The following is a 21514-nucleotide window of genomic DNA, read 5'->3' on the forward strand; positions in this document are numbered from 1 at the left end:
AATTTCAGTACAACCCACACGACGTCGTGTTTGTCGTAGCGTATGGGCCTAATTCAGTTCAGCCTCACGCGCCTATTCAGTCTCGAATCAATTCTAGATTTACCCAGCAAAAGCTTGCGCGTGGAGTCTACGCTCTAAACCTGCGCGTGATATCTGTTTGCCCTATATAACTGGGCCTTGGGCCAACTTTGGAAGTATATATTATTAGCCTTTTTTCATTTATTGGGCTAAGAAAGCCCATTACTAGATATGAATTAATTGATACATTACACTTGCAACATAAAATAAAGACGAAAGATAGCAGGAAGACAATCTCTTTTATTAAACAACACGACTCGAGGCAATACTTGAGTTTCATCACATACTGTCGCAAGCAAAAACAACCATTTTTTTTATAGATAATTCGAAGACAGGGCATTTACCGACATGACGAATCAGTTGTTGAACGTTCATTCAGATCAGATCATGCCGAGGACGCAGCGGAGGCAGTCCCCTTCATGCATCAGATCAAACGCCTTGTTGATCTCTTCCAGGGTCAGGTTGTGGGTTATGTACTCGTCCACCTTTATCTCCTGCATCCATTTACGGATAGAATCATGTTAACTGCGGACAGTGGAAGTAGAGAATTTCACAACAGAATCGTGCTAACCTTCTTCATGTACTTGTCGACGAGCCAAGGAACTTGGGAGCGGCTCTTGAAACCGCCAAAGGCTGTTCCTTTCCATACACGACCAGTCACAAGCTGGAATGGACGTGTTGATATCTCCTGCCCTGATGCAGCTACCCCCACAATAACAGACGTTCCCCATCCCTGCCCATTTTTTTTTTTATTACCTCGAGTTGTCTTTAGACGAGCTCTCTATAGATTGTTTACTCACCTTGTGACAGCATTCCAGAGCTGCCCTCATCACAGAGACGTTTCCGATGCACTCAAAGCTGTAGTCAACGCCACCGTCTGTGAGATCAACGATCACTTGCTGGATCGGTTTCTCGTAGTCCTTTGGGTTCACAAATTCGTTAACACCAAAGTTCTTCGCTGGAAGTTTCAGCCAAAGGAAAATAGTAAATACTGAGTAAATTACACGTGCATGGCTCGTTGCATATCCCATCACTTTTAACCTTCACCAATTGAAAAGATATAAAGGCTTTACCAACTTCAAACTTCTTGCTGTCGATATCAATGCCAATGATCCTTGAAGCACCAGCGGTTTTTGCTCCCTCTGCAACCTATCACATCGACAATAGGATCCAGCATAATTAATCACGAGCTCGTAAATTGAATTCAAAGCAGAATTTCGAAGGAAGTTTCAAAAGTAAAGAGAATTAGCTTACAGCAAGCCCAACAGTCCCAAGACCAAAAATGGCAACATTAGACCCTGGTTCCACCTTTGCTGTGTTCCAAACTGCTCCTAGACCTAACATGATGAAGAGGCAGTTAGCATTACAAACCACAACACCGATAACAAAAAACAATAAAACCGATAAAACCACAACAAAGAAAAGAAAACAGACGTTCAGAGGTGAGAAAGTCAAGAACTTTCATGGTAAACAAAAATGGCAAGTTAAGGACAAAGGATGTCTATGTTACTAGTAATATTGAATTCATAAACGGAAAGCAAAAGCAATTGCTGAAAACTTATCTAGCGCATGAAAAGAGATTCCGTAAAACGGGGAGGAAACGACAATAAAAACATAACCCAGGTCAATAGACTATGTTTCTTACCAGTAGGAACACCACAGCCAAGAAGGCATACTTTCTCCAGGGGAGCATTGGGATCAATTTTCGCAACGCTAACATCGTGAACTACCGTGTATTGACTAAATGTCGAGGTACCCATGAAATGATAGATGGGCTTTCCATTGATAGAGAAACGACTCTTGCGGTCACTCATCATAACCCCAACACCGGTAGCAGCTCTAACCTTGCCACAGAGATTAGTCTTCCCAGATTTGCAGAACTTGCATTCGCGGCACTCAGCCTGATAACAGGGAATGACATGGTCTCCCGGTTGAACTTCTGTTACCCCTTCACCAACGCTCTCAACAATCCTGTGCCCAAAACAAATGTCGGGGAATCTCAACATAGGGAGCTCGGTCAAGAAGAACATAGAAATTCGACTCGATACCGAACATACCCAGCAGCCTCATGGCCTAGAATACATGGGAAGAGACCCTCAGGGTCCTGCAAGGGATAAAACAAGACAATATCTGGAGTCAGTTAAAAGAACATCTGACGCGTCACCAAGAGAAATACAGAAAACGACATGGGCAAACAACATAAGATACAATTGTCACAGCGAGAAAAAAAAAACAATCCACCAAATTTTCCATGGGAGGAATGCTCCTGGGAAAATCTACAATTTCTACAACAAACGATTTTCCATTTCTTCAGTTCTAAGGAAAAAGGTTGAGAATTTTCCATCATCCAAAAAACGAAATGACAAAAAGATCAGCTTTTCAGTCATCAATCTACGATTCTCAAAGACTATGATTAACTTCGAAATGGCGAAGAAAAGAAATGAAATAATCCAGCGCCTAGCCTAAACTCATTAGAGGGGAAAGACCCAATTAATCGATCAGTATCAAACTGAGAACATAGTCTAAAATTGAAAGGCCAAGAACGTAGAATCTGCGATACCTTGCCGCTCCAGGTGTAGGCGTCAGTGTGACAGAGAGCGGTGTAAAGGATCTTGATCCGGACCTCACCAGCTTGTGGTGGATCCACCTGCACATCTTCGATCACCAGCGGCTTGTTCGGCTCGTAAGCCACCGCAGCTTTCGCGACCAAAAACAATCGAAACCAATCAGAAACTTATACAACACATACAACGTTTCCAAACATCCACAGAGATCTCGTATCCAGACATGGAACAAAAATCGAATCACTCCTTGATGCTCAAGTGTCCATACAACCGGATAGAGAGAGAGAGTACCTTTGCAGGTGATGACTTGGCCTTGAGTCGACATTAACACGGGATGGAGCTCAGGAATGAGAGAGAGAGAGAGAGTGGAGGGAGGAGAAAGCGATGAAGGAAAGGGCTGCCCTTTTGTGGCTGTTTTTTTACTTCGGCTTGGCGGTGCCTTAGACAAGGTGACCCGACTTGAACCCGGATCCAGCTAATCGGGTCGGATACCATGGGAAAAATCCAATTTGACAATTATTTCACTCGCTGGTCCACCAATTCTAAGTTTTCGTAAACTCTTAAAATTTACATTATTACGGAAGATACTAAAATATCACTTGATAATATCATTCATGTGAGATTTTGGGTATTACAGACCCCAGATTCCCCATCAGAACCATTTTAACATGTTACATAAAACGATACTTCTGGGCCGTATACTTTCGTGTGCCACTGTATTATGTCTGATCAAAAAGAAGAAGAAAAACCCTAAGAGAGGACCAATTACCAAACGTGTTACAAACTTGCAGATACAAACTACAACAAAAACAACATGCTGTTTTTTTTTTACATTTTCTGCGGCTTTTGTAAAGAATGAAGGCGCAAAAGACCTCAGAACCCTGCTTCAAAGGGGCAATAGACAATGTGAACACCCACCAGAAAAACAGGGAGGAGGAAGAGGTTCTCCCGCCATATCAGATCACCACCAACAAGGAGGTCATATATAATAACGATTATAAGGCAGAGAAGGATGATGGCAAACAGGACGCGATGATTACCCGAAAGAAAAACAGACGAGCATTGATCCCGTTTGTTTTGTCCCTACCCGAGCAAAGTGTCTGAAGAGGAACGAGAAAATAACCCCGATGCCGCAGGGACTGTTGGAGAAGTGAGTGTTCCATTGGGAGAGCCTTGTGAGGATTTCTGGGACTGGGTGCCTCTCCTTGCTAGCACTCTAATGCCAAAGTCTGCACCTGCGATTTCAGAGTTTTTAACGAGAAATCGAAATCTTATGTTAGTCATACAATACTTGCTCAGATCGGAAACAAAAACCCGCAAAAGAAGAAAGCAATATTCCAGATTCTGATGATGTTGTTTAACTTTTGCTCGGAGGAATTCAACACCGAGCTCTCTTTGACAAAATTCTTCGTTAGACTTTTCCCAAATAAAAAGTTTCAGATTCTATTGCCTTGAGCCTTCCTTTTACTGCCCCCCTTAACTATTTCGGGAAGATCAGATATTGTTGATAATTCTACCTCGGCTAGGTTTTCTTCAGGCAAGTTGTTTGGTCCGGTGAGGCTGGAGGCAGCAGCGGTGTTATACCGGAAGATCCTGAGTTTCCCCTCCTGCGTTCCATGGCGGAATATTTAGTTAGGAAGATCAGCAGAAAGATAATTGCATCATAGAGAAACATTTTTTGGGGTATTTGTTTTTAGTTGACATGTACAAGAATCTGGATTATCATCACCTTTGTTCCATAAACAAGACCACCTCCAGGAGAAGGATGAAAACAAGCGACATTAACTTCATCCTCAGCACTCGGGAGTACCCTCACCAGTTCCATATCTGAAACTCTGTAAATCTGACAAGCAAAATTTAAAAGAAAAATGAAACAGTTGAATCAAAATGCCATATTTTAATGTGGAGACAAGTGAGTATAGACTCACTTCCAACACTGTGAAAAAATGCAATGTTGTTTCTCCATCACTAACAATGCTCTTCAAAAGAGAACCATGACGCCGGCCATACGCAAGTAATATGTGCTCGGAGGTCGGTGAGAACTGCACGGAAAACTCTCGATTACAAAGTGTTCCATGAACATAGAAATGTTACATAGGCAAGAAGTTTTGTCAACCTAAGCAAATGTTACATTTTAATTATGGAAACACGAGAACCAGGCCCGCCATTTGGGTGAGGAGTTCCAGATTTCGGTATTTTATCTGGGCAATTCACAGAACCAGCAGACTTCTCATCTCTAGTATATGAGCATCAGGATTAGCAGGTGACATATTTGAATTAAGTACATTACACATACATTGGAAATATGATCGGTAGGTAATTTCGAAATCAACATTGCATAACCACACTGAAAACCTATTGAAGCTATTTTTTGCCAGGGTCAATTGAAGAACTATCATGGTGGCTAAATTTTGCCGCATGAAGCAATACAGTTATTTATCTACCAAAACGAATAGCAGAAAAGAGAATGCCCTTCTCCTCGAACAAATTAGCTAATTAGCTATCAGCAATGGCAAATAAAGAGGTCACGACCACATGATAAACCATCCTCATTTGCCTTCCATCCCATGAGGACACAAACTAAATTGCAACACAAACTTATGCCTGTCAAACACCGAATCCAATAATGTACCAAAAAGGAACTGACCTGGATAGAGGTCAAGCAATGCGCAGCTCTAATTGCTCGTGAGACGAGTACTGAACCAAACCTGAAGAGGTATAATACATACTCTATTAAATTCTCTGTTATCTGTCACTGTCGGGCCGAATCACAAATAGCGCTAAGATTAGGAAATACAGGCAGCAGAACCTACGTGTCCTTTTCAAGAGAATACACACGAAGTTCATGCATAACTTGGTGTGCCGTGACTGGGTGCCGTGTAGGGGAAGTTGCAAGCCCTGAATCTTGTTGGACCAGCGTCTGCAATCCAGGATCTGTCTCAGTATGAGGAAGAACGCATGCAACACAGACAGCTAAATATCTCCCGCATGGCGAAAAATGGGCTCCCATCTCACTGCAAAGATGTACACATCAAAGAAGCAGAACAATCAGCATATCTCACACAGTAAAACCGAAACATGGTATGGCATCAGACTTATCTTTAGTGTAACGGAATGATATCAACAATTCTAAGGAGCACATTTTTGTTTCTTTAAAGGAAAGAAGTTTTGCCTGCAAAGAACAGCATGAGGTATTGTTAACCGGCATTTGTCAGCCTTCAGTTGTGTGCATGGGTCTTTGATGTCATGTGACCACACTCTGAGCTTCACAGTACAAGGTAACTCCGCAGCAGCTACTGCGACAGCAGCAGCAATTGAAGTAGCAAGTTCAGATTGGATTATGTTCATCACAGGTTGAGTATCGGCTCCATCATGTTGTGTTCCGCGAGAGGAAACACTTTCTGCTAATCCAGATCTTGAGAATTGCATCTGCGAAATTCGGTCTCGAGAATCACCTCTTCCAGAAACGCCATATAAGTTAACACCACCAGGGATTTCTAAAGACGCAACTGCAGCCTCTAGGCTGGATGTCGATAAATAGGATGCTGAAGAACCCGTATAAGGAGTTGAATGTCCATGACCACTACTACCACTAAGTGGAACCCCTGAATGAGCACCAGCATGGCTTTGTGCCATGAACCATCCTTGGAGAAAAGGCAATTCCCACGCTCTGTCTCTAAACTGAAATGACTGCTGAAGCTGTCCAAACTCAAAAAAATCTGATTGATTTGAAACTTGACTGGGAGTTCCATTTCTTCCCACGGGATGAATTTCATATACATCCATGGCATCTGCAGTAGTAGCGGTCCTAGCTCTTGCTCGAGTAGTAAATGTGTTGGCTGCAGAATCTTCTAAAACACGATATGGACCAGAAGGAACGGATGGAGTAGCCAAGGGAGGAGATATTGTTCTGCTGCGGTTCTCTACAGCACTTTGATTATTCTGTAACCCTGTTGGTGCCCTACTTGAACCGGCATTAGCAGCAGAATATTGAGAGATTCTTGCATCATCTCTGGAATATGGAGGCACGAACAGGTATGGTAATGGTAAAAGAGGCAGTTCAGCTGCCAAACTAGCACGATTGGCAGCCTGTGTATTGGTTAAAAAAATAGCAGGAGGAGGATATCTCAAATAGCCAGGAGATGTTGCCCTGGTCATTGAGGAATCTGACGAATCGATGTCATTCACCTGCCATATAGAGTTAGAAATATAAGCTCACGCCAACTGTGGCACAACGATTAACTGAATTCATAACAGGCAGCTCACCTCTGCTGTCAAGAGAAATGGTGCTCCATGTGGATGGAAGTGTACAGCTCTCAGAGAGCGCCTTGTCTTCAACACAATGCTCGGCGAGGAATCTTCACCACTCTTGTTGTAGTGCCATATGTGCAACTGGAACAAATCATGAACAAAACTTTGTGAGGTCATTAAACCAAATATTTATGTTCTGGAGGGAGATGCCATCTGCATTAGTAAGAGGTTCATGAAAATTAAGATAGATAATACACCTTATGTCCACATGCAACAGCAAGCAATTCACCCTCGGCATGAAACGCAATGGAAGCAATAGGCCGATCTGTAAAAATGGAGGATTAAAACTAATATGATGGCTAAACAGAAAACGGAAAAAAAGAAACAAAATGATAAGATGGCTGAGACTTACAGAAATAATGAGATCTAATGCATTCTGAAGTTTTTGCATTCCATAACCGCACCTCATGATCTAAGCTTCCACTAGCAAGTATTTCGGAGTGGTGTGGGTGGAATCTTACCTATAGAGAGCTCCAACAACATTAGTTCTACGTATCTATTATCTAACTGCAATGGGCTAGCATGCCTAAGTAACTATCTGATTCATGAAAATACACTAATCGATTCAAGTCGTTGCAAGTATTGCCCACATAACATGCCATGCCAACACACGAAAACATAAGAATGTTGACGTCTATAACTCAACTCAGACAGTGAGTCAATGATAAAGACACTACCCAAATTCCATTTAAAGATAAGATCAGGCAACCTATAACTTGTTGAGGAAACTACAACCTATTAATCATGGGGAAACGGGTATAGAGTCAATAAACTAAGGAAAAAAGGGGGCTAACAGTTTCAAACTCACCACCCAAGGCGTCCTCCGATGGCCACTCAAGACTTTTAAGCAGTTCCCAGTTTCACAGTCAATAATCTTTACAGTGTGGTCACCACTACAAGAAACAAAAATAGAGTAAACCTCAAAGGGCAAATCGCATTGTTTAACCTCAACCAGATAGACACACAATACTTACTGTGTAGAAGCAAGAATTCTTCCATCAGAACTAAAAGCTGCTGCAATTGTTGACCTTGGAGGTGGTATAAGAGGACAATATTTTGCAGATAAATGCTGCAATGACTCTGTCTCAGCCCTGCAAAAAGAGACATCAATTACATTGGAAATCCAAAATCAGAAGGACCTAAAAAATTATCTCAAGGCACGATATTCTAGTTTCGCAATAACCAGTCATGTAAGCATGTAGGAACACAAAACTGAAAAAAGAGAATTACCATGAAATGAGACTGCACCCAGCATCACTCGCCGATTCACCGCTACTGGTCCCGCAGGAGGAATCAGCGTCCAATCTACTTTCACCCCACAGTTTCCTTGGTAAATACTTGGTCTTTGGTGAAATTTCCCTCTGAACTAGCAAGCTAAAGACACTCCTACCACTAAAAAATTTATATACAAGCCAGGATTTAGAGTGATCCATCCAGCTTTAGCCAAGTAAAATGTGAGTTAAGGGTGCTAAAAGCTTATTTGGTAACTCCAACTAAACAAATGCAAAGACAAGGCAGCTCAATTCAGCAAGTAAACATTGAAGATCAAGTTCCAAGATATGCTACTCTTGCAATTCCTGAAGATAACCTAGTTCCAACTCAAATTCCCAAATTCGATGAACTATACGGGCCTTTTATGAGAATCTGAAAATGCCAGTACCCGAAATCTAGCACATCTAAACTTGCCATTGACATTGTAAAATTAGGAATCAGAAACCAACAAAACTAAGCACCAAATCTCTCAATATTCAGACGAAATCAGCATTCAGAATTTGTTACGATCTCCTAAAAAAGCTTTCTAATTACATGATCTAACATGGGATCGCCTACGCTCAAATAAAATCATTCCATTCCCCACAATCCGTAAGTCAAACTCCAGCCGATAGGCAAGTCCCGACCTGTGGCGGGGGACATCAGGCGCTGGTTTCGACGACGGTATCGTATATCTGAGAGAAGGTTGATCGTGAGACCAGATATGTTCCGCCATCTCAAAATCCGCAATTCATGACAATACAGAGGCCGACAACGACGAATCCATAGATAGATGTGACCAAGGAGGAGGCGGAGGAAAAGAAGAAGAAAACCCTAATTCGGAGATCTCAGAGAAAGAAACAAGACAAAATCTCAGATTTAAATCTGCCGGAGATTTTTTTTTCCCCCCTCGAAGATTGCTTGAGTAATCGTCTTCTCGACAGGATCGACGACGGAGCCTGAAAGCAAGAACAGGCACAAGGTGCGACACAGATCTCCCTTTTTCTTCTAATTCAGTGCCCAATTTTGTTGATTTTCTAAAAACAACCTTTTAATATTTAATAATACTCCCTGAAGTTCAGTTAATTTCACAATATAACCCTTTTTTCTCAAGAGTGCATATCAAGCCCATTTTACTTTTAATACATTGCTCCTATAATCTCTTCCGTTCAGCCAAATCAACAGTCCAGCGAAACGATAACGAGTCAACGACATTCATATTTGGCAGAGAAAATTAAAAAAAATAATTATCTTTATCGTATTTTTATTTGAAAATCAATCGATACCTTTTTAATCGATTTTATAAATTAATAAGATTGATAACAATAAATATGTGTATAAAACAATGTTAATGAAGTGCAAGATCATATTAAATGAAGAAGTTTTCATATAAAAAAATCTAAAATGAAATTATATTGAAATTGTAACAGATTTCTTTATTTTATTAGTAAAAGTTGCAGTATGAATAATTTATTGGATAAAAATAGAATTATAATTTAAAACTACACAATTTGTGATATAGTCTTACAAAAAAGTTGAGAAGATGTGTATTATTTGTTTTATATTACGTCTCCTGGCTCAACCAACTCAGATTCCAGGAAAAAAAAAATGAAGAAATCAAACAGGGTTGGGAACTTCAAAATTAAAAACTACTGACGAACTCTGAAATAATAAAAACTTTTGAGGCGTCTTCTGAATTTATTTTTCTCATTTAATTTTTATTCTCTTTTTTTGTTTTGTGTAACGCAGGGAATGGATGGGCCGGTCTGGGCCTGTCTCTGAGCCCAAAAGTATACTTCTGTGGGTCCTTTCATGTCCATTCCACGTGAAATTTCCATGAAGTATTTAATTTGGTTCATTTCTATCGGTCACTATATTTAAATCTAACGGAAACTTCCATGGAATGCTAAAAAGCTGCAGTCTTGTTCTTCGAAATTGCTTGGAAAGGCAAAAACTAAACCGGAATAAATATCGCAGATAACCGGAAAACTCTAGTATATCAAATCATCCGGTTGACTTGGAACTGGGAGCCGGTTCGGAGATTTAGTAGGACTACAACTCCCAATTCACATTTCAAATCCGGTTTAGAACAAAACCATGTTTATAATAGTATTGGTTCGAATAAAAGTCCGGTTTGATTTAGTTTCGGTTCAGATTCAAACTATATATATGTGTGTGCACTGCCCGTCTCCACCATACACAAGAGACAAATTCTCCCGCCGGGGCAAGCGATTCCGACATGTCGTCTTCCTCCTCCGTCTTGATTCCTCCGCCGCAAAGTCGCGGTATCGTTGTACGTCTCGTTTTTCTCTCTCTCGTATACGTATATGATTGTGAATGCGTCAATGGGATGCTTTTTGGTGAAGTGACAATTCTTAGTTCTCACCCGGAATTTCAGCTTGCATGTGGTCAACTCTGTCTGGATTATTTGGTCGCAGTGTCATCGTTTCCGAAGCCTGATGACAAGATCGTGAGCACGAACTTCAAGGTTGATTTTTGTTTTCCTTAATTTCGCCTTTTTCGCGTTGCTTCGTTTGAAATGTTCGCCTGTTGTAGAATTTGGGATTGTGCCGATTCCTCGTTGACTTTCATTTGTAAGATGATTTTTTCCGTCGAATTCGGCGATTGTTTCCGATATTTTCCCATGAGATGTAATCATTTCGCGGTCTTTTTTTTTTTAGGTTCAGGGAGGTGGAAACACTGGGAATGCTTTAGCGTGCGCTGCTCGTTTGGGTTTGGCTTCCAGGATCATCGCTAAGGTGAGAGGTTCATGAAAATGCGTTAATTTGAGAAATGGTTTGGTACCCGGCCTTGGGAGATTTGTGTTTCTTGGAGATGAAAACTGATTCCTCATAATTTGTTCTGTTTCTTCTATGTTGAGTGAACCCTCGGCCATTACTGTTCAAGTTTTTCACTTTATAAACCTTTAAACATAAGCAATAACGTATAAATTACATATCTTTTTGCAAACTCAGAGTGAAAAGCTTAGTGTCATTCAGGTTGCTGATGATTCTCAAGGGAAATGGATGCTGGAGGAGATAGAATCATACGGTGTAGATACTTCATTTTGTTTGGTAAGATCACGATGTCCGTATTTATTTATGAGTATATAAAATCTTGAATTCGTGCTTGTTATAAATCGTCGAAAACAACTTTTCGACGTGTATTTCCTCCTGTCTCAGGTTTCTAAGGGAGGAACTTCACATTTTAATTACATCATCGTGGATAACCAAACGTGAGGAAGCTTGTCTCCTTATTTTTCTCTCCATCCATCCCTAAGTCTTTTTTAGGACCAGTAGCATTACTCTTGTTTGTCTTGTCTTATGACACTGTGAATCTTTAATCTAATCTTGAATTTGAAGTCCCCATTTTTTGTCAGACAAGTTCTGGAGTATGACTGAGGAGGATAACTATCTTGTCTGACACGATTCCTTTAACGTATTGTAGGAATACCCGGACGTGTATTTTCATTCCTGGATATCCTCCCATACTCCCAGACGACCTCTCTGATTCTATCCTTGAAACTGCGCTGGATGAAGTAAGAGTTCTCTATGCAAACGGAAGGTCCCGTGAAGCTGAGCTGCTTCTTGCACAAAAGGTGATTGTTCTCTCAGTGTTTTGCTCGTAGACATTAAGCCTATCGGGTCAAGCCAACGTACTTGCCTTGTTTCGTGTTTATACATTTTGTTCTCACACATAGATCCCCAGAAGTTTAACGCTTCGAAGGTGGAAACCAATCTTAATACAAGAAAGTGAGCCATTAAAACTAGTTAGGAATCTCTGTTTACGTCGTTCACTTAAATGTTTCCTCATAACTGGACCATATTGCTCATGGGGATTATGGATTCATGTGCCAAGAGACCAGATCAATACATAGAATGAGATTTGTCTTGTGCAGGCTGCTAGCAAGAACATTCCCATTTTAGTCGATCCTGAGAAAAAAAGAGGAGGATTAGATGAGCTCCTCTGCTTAGTTGACTATGCTGTGTGCTCTGTCAACTTTCCTCAGGTCAGACTGTTTATGAAGATTCATTTACATTTCTGCTATCTGTGGATCAATTTATTTATTTGGTTGTAGGAATGACATGTGAAATCACGTGTATATGTTCTCGCCGCCTGTCTTGTCATAGGGTGTTTCTGGTAAAGCAGTCTTATCATAGAATGTTTCTGGTAAAGATGGAATTATTTTGTTATTCCAACAGGAGTGGACAGAGGCACCATCGCTTCCCACTGCCCTCGTCTCCATGCTCGTGAAATTACCTAAGCTGAAATTCGTCATTGTGACCTTAGGAGAAGAAGGGTGCATAATGCTCGAGAGATGTCCCAATGGTGAGCTCCTCGATTTTCCTATTATCATATCTTCATACAATCACTAGTGTACGATAGATGAATCTATTTATGCACAACATACACCGTTCTTAATGATAATGCTTGTTTATAGTGTGATCTTAGTACCTAAATCTACTCAATATTTGCTGGAATCCAGTTGGGTAGGGCCTAACATAGTCATTTCATAATGTATCTACATTTCATATTTACATGTGCGACAGAACTCAGAAGTCAGTTGGTGTTCTGTCTCGAGATCTTTAAACTCTTCGCTCTAACAGAGTAAGAGGAGACATTATCCCATTGACTCTTCCTTTCTCTGAACAGACATTTTAGAGTCGGAAGAAACAGACATAGAGAGCTTACTCGATTCTCTGAAGAAAAAGACAGACCAGACCAGTACACTGCCCATCTGCATCTCATCGGTAATAAACTCCGAAATGTTTTCAAGAAAGAAGAAACAAAACTGATCATTGCTTTCTCTAAACCCCCGAAAACTTTCCATTTCAGCGGGTGGCGAAACTGAAGGAAAATGTAACCGGGAGGTTGTTTATAGGAACAGCCGAGAAAATCCCGGCATCGGAGCTCATAGACACAACTGGTGCAGGAGATGCTTTCATTGGAGCTCTTCTCTATGGTATACGCTTTACTCTTCTTCTTCTTCTTCTTCTCTGCAACACATCAACATGTGTAAAACCATTCTTAGTTATATAATGTTTAGGATCAATTTTAGATTATATTTAATTTCCGATTCTTTAACGATTCCATATAGAACCTATCTCTCTATTCGGACAATGACGAGACCCATGTTTTGTGGAGCTCACGGCCTGTTTGGCGATGTGCTTTTCACCGGCCGAAATGGTCGGCCCGGCCACAACTCTTCTCCCAAAGATTCTGGAGATATAGTGAAAATTAAAATAAATAAATAATGTATAAAAACATAAAGGGGTAAAAACTATTTTAAAAGAAAGAATTTTATTATATTTATCTAATAATTACAATTAGCCATTTTGTGGAACTTCTTAACATTCCTTTTGGTCTTCGTATTTTGAAACGTAGGCTTATGTGAAAGCATGCCTCCTGAGAAAATGTTGCCATTTGCTTCCCGAGTCGTAAGTATAGTGATAATCTCCCTTTTTTTTTAAAACTCCCGTTCGACGCAATTTTCGAAAACGCTAGCGTCTGCGTTTTGTCTCACTTTTAGTGATGATGGGCCTTTGCGTTTTCAGGCCGCTTGCTGCTGCAGAGGTTTAGGGCCGCGTTCCACTCTTCCGTTCCGTACAGATCCACGGATTGCAGCGTCCATGCTTTAAAAGCACAATCCTAGTTATGACTGTGTATGATTGCATTATATACGTTTAAAATGAAATAACTATGTAATAAGTTTGAAATGAAATAACTATGTGAGGACGATAAATATAATGACGTTAATGAAATAATTAACGAAATTTATTATTTGGGCTCTGAGCCCAAAGATAGTTATTATTTTATGGGCCCATATATTGAATGTGGGCCTCTCGCCTTTTTGTTTGGGGAAAGCTTATACGAATGAAATGCAGTGTCTCCGTGCTCCATTTCCCAGTCGGACACGAAGGCGTTCTCTAATTTCCCCTAGCAGCTGGCATCTCTCGCTCAAGAAAACCCTACAAAAATCCCTCTCACTCGCTCTCTTTGGTCTCGGATTTGGATTTCTATTCAATCAGGCTTGTATTCCCTCAAATCCCTACGGTCTCATCTAATTCTTAGTATGATTTGGATTATTGTTTCGGCTTTGGATGCGAATCATGAGCGTCTATGGATTGTGTTCTTGTTCTTGTGCGATAGTTCTCGCTGGGCGACTAGGGAACGGGAATTGACAGCTAATTTATAATCTAATATCTGATTAATCCTGTTTTATGCAGTGAAAACAATCTCCATATCTCAAGATGTCGCGGAAGGGTTTGATGGAGCAAGATCTAAGTAAACTGGATGTGACGACGTTGCATCCGCTCTCTCCTGAAGTCATTTCTCGCCAAGCGACTATAAATATAGGTAAGTTTTGGCGTCATTAGGGCTTTTGATCCCATGAGGGTTTTGGGGTTTCCTATGATCTCTGAGAATCTAACTGGGAAGAATCAAAGCTAACAATGTTAGTGCTGTACCTTGCGTCGCAGGAACAATAGGGCATGTCGCACACGGAAAGTCAACAGTCGTGAAGGCCATTTCTGGTGTGCAGGTAATTTTGGATACCCATTTTCACTTCCTCCCTTCACATGCCCGTTTTGTATCCGATGGACATGGAGAATGGACTATGACTAAATTGAAGATGGTGACTGTTTATGGATTTTGAGTCTTCTTGGATCGGACGTCCTGTAAATTTCTTTTTGGTCCCATCCGGTTTTGCAGACTGTCCGTTTCAAGAATGAATTGGAGCGTAACATTACCATCAAGCTCGGATATGCCAACGCCAAGATTTACAAATGCGAGGATGAGAAGTGCCCTAGACCCATGTGCTACAAGTGGGTTCTGGCCTGTAAAAAACGTTAGTTGTCTACTTATTCATCTAATTATCTACACTGCCTAACGGAGTATTCATTGTTTTAGGGCTTATGGAAGTGGAAAGGAAGACAATCCTATGTGTGATGTCCCTGGTTTTGAGAACTGCAGGATGAAACTGTTGAGGCACGTGTCCTTTGTGGATTGCCCGGTATGCAGAGTGTTACTTTCTCTCAGTTTTTCGCGAAGTTCAATGGTCAAGTGATTTTATAACCCTTAGCCATGTCAGTGTATTATGAGACCTACAATATGCTTTTCAAGTCAAACTTCCTCTCGTCCAATTGAATGGAGGGTTATGAGAAGTGTGGATTGCAAGAGAGGCTCCCATCCATGTCCCATTGTTATTTACTCCTGTTTAAGACGAGAGATGATTTTGTTCTCTACATTTTCAGGGACATGATATTCTTATGGCTAAAAAGCTTAATGGAGCGGCCATTATGGATGGTGCATTACTTCTCATAGCTGCCAATGAGAGCTGTCCCCAACCTCAAACTTCTGAGCATCTTGCTGCTGTTGAGATTATGCGCCTTCAGCACATCATAATCCTTCAAAACAAGGTCGATCTCATTCAAGAAAATGTCGCTGTTAATCAGCACGAAGCAATTCAGAAATTCATAAAGGTTGGTTTTTCTTATTTTTCAAGAATATGATCCATTTTTCCTTTCTCAGTGAATTAAGCTTAGAAGAAGAGAATTATGTTCTGAGTCCTGACATTACCTTATATTCTTTCACAGAACACAGTTGCTGATGGTGCCCCTGTTGTTCCCATCTCAGCGCAACTGAAATACAACATCGATGTTGTGTGTGAGTATATCGTAAAGAAGATCCCGATACCGGAGCGGAATTTTATCTCACCACCAAACATGATAGTTATTCGGTCATTTGATGTCAATAAGCCCGGGTTCGTGGTTGATGAGATTAAAGGTGGTGTGGCTGGTGGAAGTATCCTCCGAGTATGTCACTCTCTATACCTCTTGCTCGATCTTTTAATAAGTTTCATCCATTCCTACTGTTTGGCATACACAGTCATGTTTGCAAATGTTCTACCTATGTTACACATGTTGGGTTTTATTTCTGTCGAGGGCATTTGTTTTTATTCCACTATCACGGAATATAAATTATTCCCATTTTTCAAGCGCAAGGAAAAAGCCAATTATTTTTCTGGTCTCATTGTGTTCACAAGTTAAAGTTATTAGAAATTTGCAACGGGTTGGTTTTTCATATATTAGTTGCTTTTACTCTGAAAACGCAAAATTTTGTTCAGTTTTCCCTTTCTCGTTAGCATTTCTCTGAGGATCGGTGTCTGAATATATCCTTCTGTTTGCAGGGGGTTCTGAAAGTCAACCAAAACATTGAAGTTCGACCTGGGATTGTTGTCAAAGATGAGAAGGGAGACATAAAATGCACACCCATATACTCTCGAATAGTTTCACTTTATGCAGAACAGAACGAACTTCAGTTTGCTGTGCCGGGAGGTCTGATTGGAGTTGGGACTACCATGGATCCTACTCTAACACGTGCTGATCGGTTGGTTGGTCAGGTTCTTGGCGAAGTCGGATCTCTCCCTGATGTTTTCGTTGAACTCGAGGTACTGCAAAATCCCCATAATTTCTTGTTCATCACTGATACGATCCATGTTACCACATCAGGAAAAGCAAACAAGCACAAAAGGGATTTGAGCACAAGGCATCTTATGCCATATATAGCCAATTCTGCCTCGCCTGGGTTGTCTTGTTCGATGTGGGTATTGAAGGAGAGACCCGTCTCTAGATTTTACAATTGCTTGCATGTATCATAAACTGCTCTCCAGATCGATTTAAGCCATAGGGATGAAATGGGTTTTTGTCATAAAAGCTTTAATAAGGTAGGAGTCGTAGGACTAGGAAGAGCATATTTCCGAAATCTAAAAAAAATGTGTATTGGTGTGGTGGTTGAAGGTGAACTTCTTCCTGCTAAGGCGGCTGTTGGGGGTGAGGACAAAGGGATCAGAGAAGCAAGGGAAAGTGTCGAAACTGGCAAAGGGAGAGATCCTAATGCTGAACATAGGGTCGATGTCTACGGGGGCAAGGGTCCTAGCCGTGAAGAACGACCTTGCCAAACTGCAGCTGACATCCCCGGTCTGCACCAGCAAAGGAGAGAAGGTGGCTCTGAGCCGACGTGTGGAGAAGCACTGGCGTCTCATTGGTTGGGGCCAGATTCAGGCCGGAACCACCATTGATGTCCCTCCCTCTCCATTTTGATCTGATACATTTAAAAGAGCAAGAAAGAGAGGAAGAGGAGGAGAGAATTAGGGTTTTCAAATGTGGGAAGGTAGACAACTTCTAGGAACAATTTTCTTGAGATGGATGAGAAAACGTTTGTGTCGTGAAGTTTTGTTTAGTGGATGGAAGGCACTCTGTTGATCCTCTTGTCAGCCATTCACAAAAATATGAAAGACTGTTTTATGTCTTTAGATTTTGTTGTGATATTTGGGATCGTTTTATATTTTTTTTTTTACATTTTGGATTTTTTTTTCTTTTGGGTTTACAAATAGAGACGAGTTCCGTAATGGGCTTTTTATAGCCCATAAATGAATAGGCATTAGTAGAATGGATCGTCAGCTTCAGAGGGAAAGCCCAAAGCCCATTTGGTTAAGGACTTGCATCATAGTAGATGGAATCATGGAAACACCACGCTCTCTCCTTCGGCGCGTGAACCTCACGCACCAGTTTTACCCACTAGGCGAGGAAGCGCGTGATATATAATGTAGTTAAAAATCTTTGGAAAATGTTACGTGCGTATAGTTCATTCGATGAGAAAGAGTACGTAGTTTGTTGGTCCGGATGTATTTAATTTAAATTATTATTATTATTATTATTATCATTGGATGGAATCGGTCCAAAGAGACAAGTGGGAAGCTTCAGCGGAAGCAAGTAGACCTAAACCCTCACTTCATCATTCAAACTTTTCTCACCGAATTCGTCATCCGTTGGATCGTTTACGTGTCAATCGTTGCATTTGCATATTATAAGGATTATAATACGAAAATATTTTACGTGTTTTACCTTTCAAGTCAAATCTCTTTGACAGCAGGGACGACACTGTCTGGTCTGGTCTGGTCATTGATTTAATATATGTATCAGTGACGTATCATTTGTAGTATTAAAATATTAATTAAAAAAATTCTACGTAGCATATCCAAGGCATGCATAATGGAACAACGTTGTCTTAATTTTGTTATTCTAATTGAGATTAATATATTTGATTAGATGAAAATAAATGGCATGCATTATGGGTTGGTGGGCCTAATGCGTAATAATATCATCTTTTTTATTATTAAAATTGTATATCTATTCGTTCGTTTTTGTGCTCACCGTAACACCACATAATGTTGTAGGAAACAAGATTTTCTATGAACCCTTTTTTCATTTGTTACGAAATATATCGTGCTTTTTCTTAAACATATATATGTATATAATTGATAAAATCAAACTGATAGTACATATATCTATATTTGAATTTTTTGAACTGACTCCCAATTAAATTAAAAAAAAATAAAAATTAAATCTTACAAACAAATTTTTTGAAATAAAATTCAATTGTGAATCCAATCTCTAAACAATATAAACGGAATAAAACTTTAAAATAATAATCTCATAAAATGAAAAATAAACCAGATATCACTATATTTATAAAGTTATTCGAAATATACAATTGTGAATTTTAGCTATTGAATTCTAATAAGAATAAATAATAAAAATTCCCCTGGTAGGCTTTTGGGGAAATTGGAAGCTAAAAACTTTGAGAAAAGGCTACAATTATTCTTTTTGGGTTATAATATTACCAAATAATGTCACCTTCTTTTGGTACATTATCTTTGTTGCCTTTTCAATAGGGTGAGTCCATAATTATAATTCCATATCTGCCCCTACGAATTTATTATTTCCCCAACTCTGCACCCTACCAAATAATTTCTAACCCCACCGAAAATCGGAACCTAGCAAGGACTTTTTCCAACCCATATGTACATAATGTTCATTATCTTTTAACTGCACCTGTAAAAGATACAGTTAAATGATAACAAATCCTTGACAATGCTTATTAATGAAATCAATTTTTCTATATTTAATTATATGAAAAAGTTTTTCCAATATATGTATATATGAAGTAGAATCATGAAACCATAGGATAATCATTTCCATAACCCACTATGGGGGCATTGTTGAATTCGAGTTTATAAGAATTTCAAATTTAAATTCACATCCCTTCGATTATGCTTCCAATGATTTCGATCTTCTTTTTTTTTTAACTTTTCATTGCCAATCGAGTGAAAATTGTGGGTAATAATCACAGTTCCTCCTTCTTTAATTTGAATTAATTCCAAACATTAAATACGCCCATTTTTCATGTTCATTTATATTATTGCATCCTTGAACAGAAAGTAAAATCTAGAGAGAAAAAAATTACTCATTAGATTTAAAAAACTAAACTGCTGAAATATATATTTTTTTGATAGTATACTATTATACTCTCATGGAAGATAATCAAATAGAAATCGAATTGTGGGAATGACGAATAATAACGATATATAATAATGAGAATAAGAGTAAGAAGAAGAGCGCAAAAAGTACAAAATGCATTAGCTCAGCATTTCTTCCAACTAGCTTCCATTATCTATGGACACCACTCTCTCTCTCTCTCTCTCTCTCTCTCTCTCTCTTATATCGAATTCCGTACCTGTCGCCTCCTATTAAATCGCATTTAATTAACGCGTTTCGCGTCCGATGCTTGCGTCGGTGGAGGAGGAGCGACGACTTCTAGCTTTTCCCCTCTGTAGCCGCCACGCCCCTCTTTTCCCTCACCGTCGACGTCGCTCTCCGGCGAGGTGATTTCTCTTTACCGCCTCTCTCTAGCAGTGGGCTCCGTTCATCTCTGTCGGCGTTCCGACCGGTCTCTGTCTCTGCGTGTCCTTTGCCGTACCTCCATTGGGGTGATTCTCCGGCGATATTTTCGCCGGCGCATGCTGACTCCGGCGGACAGGTCTGTGTGTGTATCTCACGGTTTTACTGCATCTTTTCTCTGAACGGCATCGTTTTGGGGGAACCAACTCTCTGGCTTTTGGAGTTGGAGTTTTGGCTTCTTTTGTTTTTTGGGTTACCTTTCCGATTCTTTCCCCCTACTTTTCCCCTGCGATTCGTTTCGCTACTCATTTGATGAGTGTAGGCGATGCATTTTCTGCGTTTGCGTTCGGAAACGCAGCCTTTAACGGAAGCTGGCGTTTTGATTCGCACCGGCTGAAGATTCATCTCCATAAGGAGCTGTTTCCCAGAGTTGCCAATTAATGCCTTCGATTCTCTCTTTAATTTCGAGGATTTTGATTTCAATTCGTTGATTCTTTTGTTTCATCTGTTGAGAATTTCCCTAGTCGGACTTCTCAAAGTTCTTACATTTTTTTTTCTCGTGGAAAAAAAACGACATTGTCGGTGCTAATTTTTGTAAATTTGAGAGCACCGTGTAGCTTGAAACTTGAATTCGAAGGTTCTACCTGCGAAGTTGTCTGTATGCATTGTCTGTTAGGTTTTCGTTTTCGTTGTTTTTTCCTGCGGTTTTGTGATCTTATTGATGCTGTAACTTCGTAAACTGTGATGTTTCAGGCGTTGAAATGAACGGTCATCGGAGAAGAAACGATCAAGGAATGGGAAGGCAAATCCCAGGATGTTTGGGTCGGATGGTGAACCTGTTCGATTTGGCTGCTAATGGCGGTGGAAACAAAATGCTTACTGACAAACCGCATTATGACGGTATGTTCATGGGGTGTAGTAACTACTTCTTCTTTGCATGATGGTCAAGAATTATGATTTCCAGTTAGGGTTTTTGGCTCTGTTAGTAGACTGAGTTGGTCGTTTGTGATGGCAATTATGATTGCTTGACAGGTTCTTCTCTCTCGAGGAGCCGATCTGCTGTTCCTTCGAGGCCGAGTCCTCCTATGGGAGATTACATAGAAGATGAAGTTGTGAGATAATATTCCGTGCTTTCAGAATATAAGCCTGTGTTACGGTTCTTCCTACATGGGTTAATGTCATAGAAAGTAGTTGTGATGTGATCTGTGTTCTGTGGGTTGTGACTGCAGGTTGTTTCTGAGATCAGGAGTACTGCTAATAGAGTGAATGGAACCCCGATGAAGAAGCTCATAGCACAGGAAATGTCGAAAGAAATGGACTATAAGCTCAGCCCGACCAATGTCGTTGCTAAGTTAATGGGTCTTGATTCCCTCCCTCAGCCGCAGTCTAATGCATCTGCCCCGAGAAGTAATTCAAAATCCCAGCTACGGCGTTCATTAAGCCATGAAGGAATCGCAGCACGAAGCTGGGAGAGGGATTTCAATAATGCGTTTCAAGATCACGGTGAATATAAAGATGTGTACGAGATCTGGCACCATCCGGGGGAATTGAATAACAGTAGAAAGAGTG

The 21514-nt window shown here is 40.3% G+C and overlaps 5 protein-coding genes across 7 annotated transcripts in view; 3 read left to right on the forward strand and 2 right to left on the reverse strand.

Moving 5' to 3' along the window:
- Positions 1-298: 298 nt before the first annotated feature.
- Positions 299-3048, reverse strand: LOC104826054 (alcohol dehydrogenase class-3). The gene is made up of 9 exons (XM_010558566.2): positions 2934-3048; positions 2639-2775; positions 2136-2182; positions 1724-2049; positions 1333-1415; positions 1152-1227; positions 879-1036; positions 650-811; positions 299-572 (listed from the first exon to the last, which is right to left on the reverse strand). The coding sequence occupies exons 1-9, from the start codon at positions 2965-2967 to the stop codon at positions 459-461; spliced, it is 1137 nt and encodes a 378-aa protein (XP_010556868.1). The 5' UTR covers positions 2968-3048; the 3' UTR covers positions 299-458.
- Positions 3049-3227: 179 nt separating this feature from the next.
- On the reverse strand, positions 3228-9183 carry LOC104826055. Of its 2 annotated transcripts, XR_773684.2 has the most exons (15): positions 8852-9183; positions 8184-8345; positions 7928-8044; positions 7762-7846; positions 7306-7414; positions 7151-7218; positions 6909-7034; positions 5815-6830; positions 5456-5656; positions 5290-5350; positions 4571-4684; positions 4372-4485; positions 4160-4249; positions 3683-3877; positions 3228-3523 (listed from the first exon to the last, which is right to left on the reverse strand). XR_773684.2 is itself a non-coding variant. In XM_010558567.2 (14 exons), exons 1-14 carry the CDS (start codon positions 8938-8940, stop codon positions 3851-3853), a joined length of 2379 nt encoding a protein of 792 aa, XP_010556869.1. In that variant the 5' UTR covers positions 8941-9183; the 3' UTR covers positions 3228-3850. The 2 variants fall into 2 exon arrangements, 1 of the variants encoding a protein (XP_010556869.1); XM_010558567.2 differs by having other exon boundaries at positions 3228-3877.
- A 1232-nt stretch (positions 9184-10415) lies between these two features.
- Positions 10416-13969, forward strand: LOC104826056 (sulfofructose kinase). The gene is made up of 12 exons (XM_010558568.1): positions 10416-10497; positions 10603-10692; positions 10886-10963; positions 11204-11278; positions 11387-11439; positions 11652-11802; positions 12103-12213; positions 12407-12533; positions 12858-12955; positions 13041-13167; positions 13590-13642; positions 13760-13969. Exons 1-12 carry the CDS (start codon positions 10444-10446, stop codon positions 13841-13843), a joined length of 1101 nt encoding a protein of 366 aa, XP_010556870.1. The 5' UTR covers positions 10416-10443; the 3' UTR covers positions 13844-13969.
- Positions 13970-14095: 126 nt separating this feature from the next.
- Positions 14096-17566, forward strand: LOC104826057 (eukaryotic translation initiation factor 2 subunit gamma-like). 2 transcript variants are annotated; one of them, XM_010558569.1, is made up of 9 exons: positions 14096-14237; positions 14432-14561; positions 14684-14745; positions 14916-15028; positions 15114-15216; positions 15458-15685; positions 15800-16018; positions 16393-16653; positions 17003-17566. In XM_010558569.1, exons 2-9 carry the CDS (start codon positions 14456-14458, stop codon positions 17303-17305), a joined length of 1395 nt encoding a protein of 464 aa, XP_010556871.1. In that variant the 5' UTR covers positions 14096-14237; positions 14432-14455; the 3' UTR covers positions 17306-17566. The 2 variants fall into 2 exon arrangements, with proteins under 2 accessions (XP_010556871.1, XP_019059650.1); XM_019204105.1 differs by having other exon boundaries at positions 14096-14233.
- A 2144-nt stretch (positions 17567-19710) lies between these two features.
- LOC104826058 overlaps positions 19711-21514 on the forward strand; it is a 4813-nt gene continuing 3009 nt past the window's right edge. Inside the window, exons 1-4 of the mRNA XM_010558570.1 lie at positions 19711-20084; positions 20699-20845; positions 20978-21057; positions 21175-21506. Of these exons, the coding sequence (XP_010556872.1) occupies positions 20707-20845; positions 20978-21057; positions 21175-21506 (551 nt within the window). The 5' untranslated portion in view covers positions 19711-20084; positions 20699-20706. The remainder of the gene's footprint in view (positions 20085-20698; positions 20846-20977; positions 21058-21174; positions 21507-21514) is intronic.

Source organism: Tarenaya hassleriana, unplaced genomic scaffold, assembly GCF_000463585.1.
Source record: "Tarenaya hassleriana unplaced genomic scaffold, ASM46358v1 Cleome5, whole genome shotgun sequence".
In the NCBI taxonomy this organism is placed as follows: Eukaryota; Viridiplantae; Streptophyta; class Magnoliopsida; order Brassicales; family Cleomaceae; genus Tarenaya; species Tarenaya hassleriana.

What these genes read in the sequence shown, in the direction of transcription:
- LOC104826056 (XM_010558568.1), top strand. Translation starts at nt 10,444, where the DNA reads ATGTCGTCTTCCTCCTCCGTCTTGATTCCTCCGCCGCAAAGTCGCGGT. An exon ending in TCGTGAGCACGAACTTCAAG is followed by an intron (nt 10,693 to 10,885) that starts GTTGATTTTTGT and finishes TTTTTTTTTTAG; the next exon opens with GTTCAGGGAGGTGGAAACAC. An exon ending in ATCATCGTGGATAACCAAAC is followed by an intron (nt 11,440 to 11,651) that starts GTGAGGAAGCTT and finishes AACGTATTGTAG; the next exon opens with GAATACCCGGACGTGTATTT.
- LOC104826054 (XM_010558566.2), bottom strand. Translation starts at nt 2,967, where the DNA reads ATGTCGACTCAAGGCCAAGTCATCACCTGCAAAG. An exon ending in TGGCTGTGGTGTTCCTACTG is followed by an intron (nt 1,416 to 1,723) that starts GTAAGAAACATA and finishes TCATCATGTTAG; the next exon opens with GTCTAGGAGCAGTTTGGAAC. An exon ending in CAGCAAGAAGTTTGAAGTTG is followed by an intron (nt 1,037 to 1,151) that starts GTAAAGCCTTTA and finishes TGAAACTTCCAG; the next exon opens with CGAAGAACTTTGGTGTTAAC.
- LOC104826055 (XM_010558567.2), bottom strand. Translation starts at nt 8,940, where the DNA reads ATGGCGGAACATATCTGGTCTCACGATCAACCTTCTCTCAGATATACG. An exon ending in CTGTTGCATGTGGACATAAG is followed by an intron (nt 7,035 to 7,150) that starts GTGTATTATCTA and finishes GATTTGTTCCAG; the next exon opens with TTGCACATATGGCACTACAA. An exon ending in ATTTTTTCACAGTGTTGGAA is followed by an intron (nt 4,486 to 4,570) that starts GTGAGTCTATAC and finishes TTTGCTTGTCAG; the next exon opens with ATTTACAGAGTTTCAGATAT.
- LOC104826057 (XM_010558569.1), top strand. Translation starts at nt 14,456, where the DNA reads ATGTCGCGGAAGGGTTTGATGGAGCAAGATCTAAGTAAACTGGATGTG. An exon ending in AGGCCATTTCTGGTGTGCAG is followed by an intron (nt 14,746 to 14,915) that starts GTAATTTTGGAT and finishes CCGGTTTTGCAG; the next exon opens with ACTGTCCGTTTCAAGAATGA. An exon ending in CAATTCAGAAATTCATAAAG is followed by an intron (nt 15,686 to 15,799) that starts GTTGGTTTTTCT and finishes ATTCTTTCACAG; the next exon opens with AACACAGTTGCTGATGGTGC.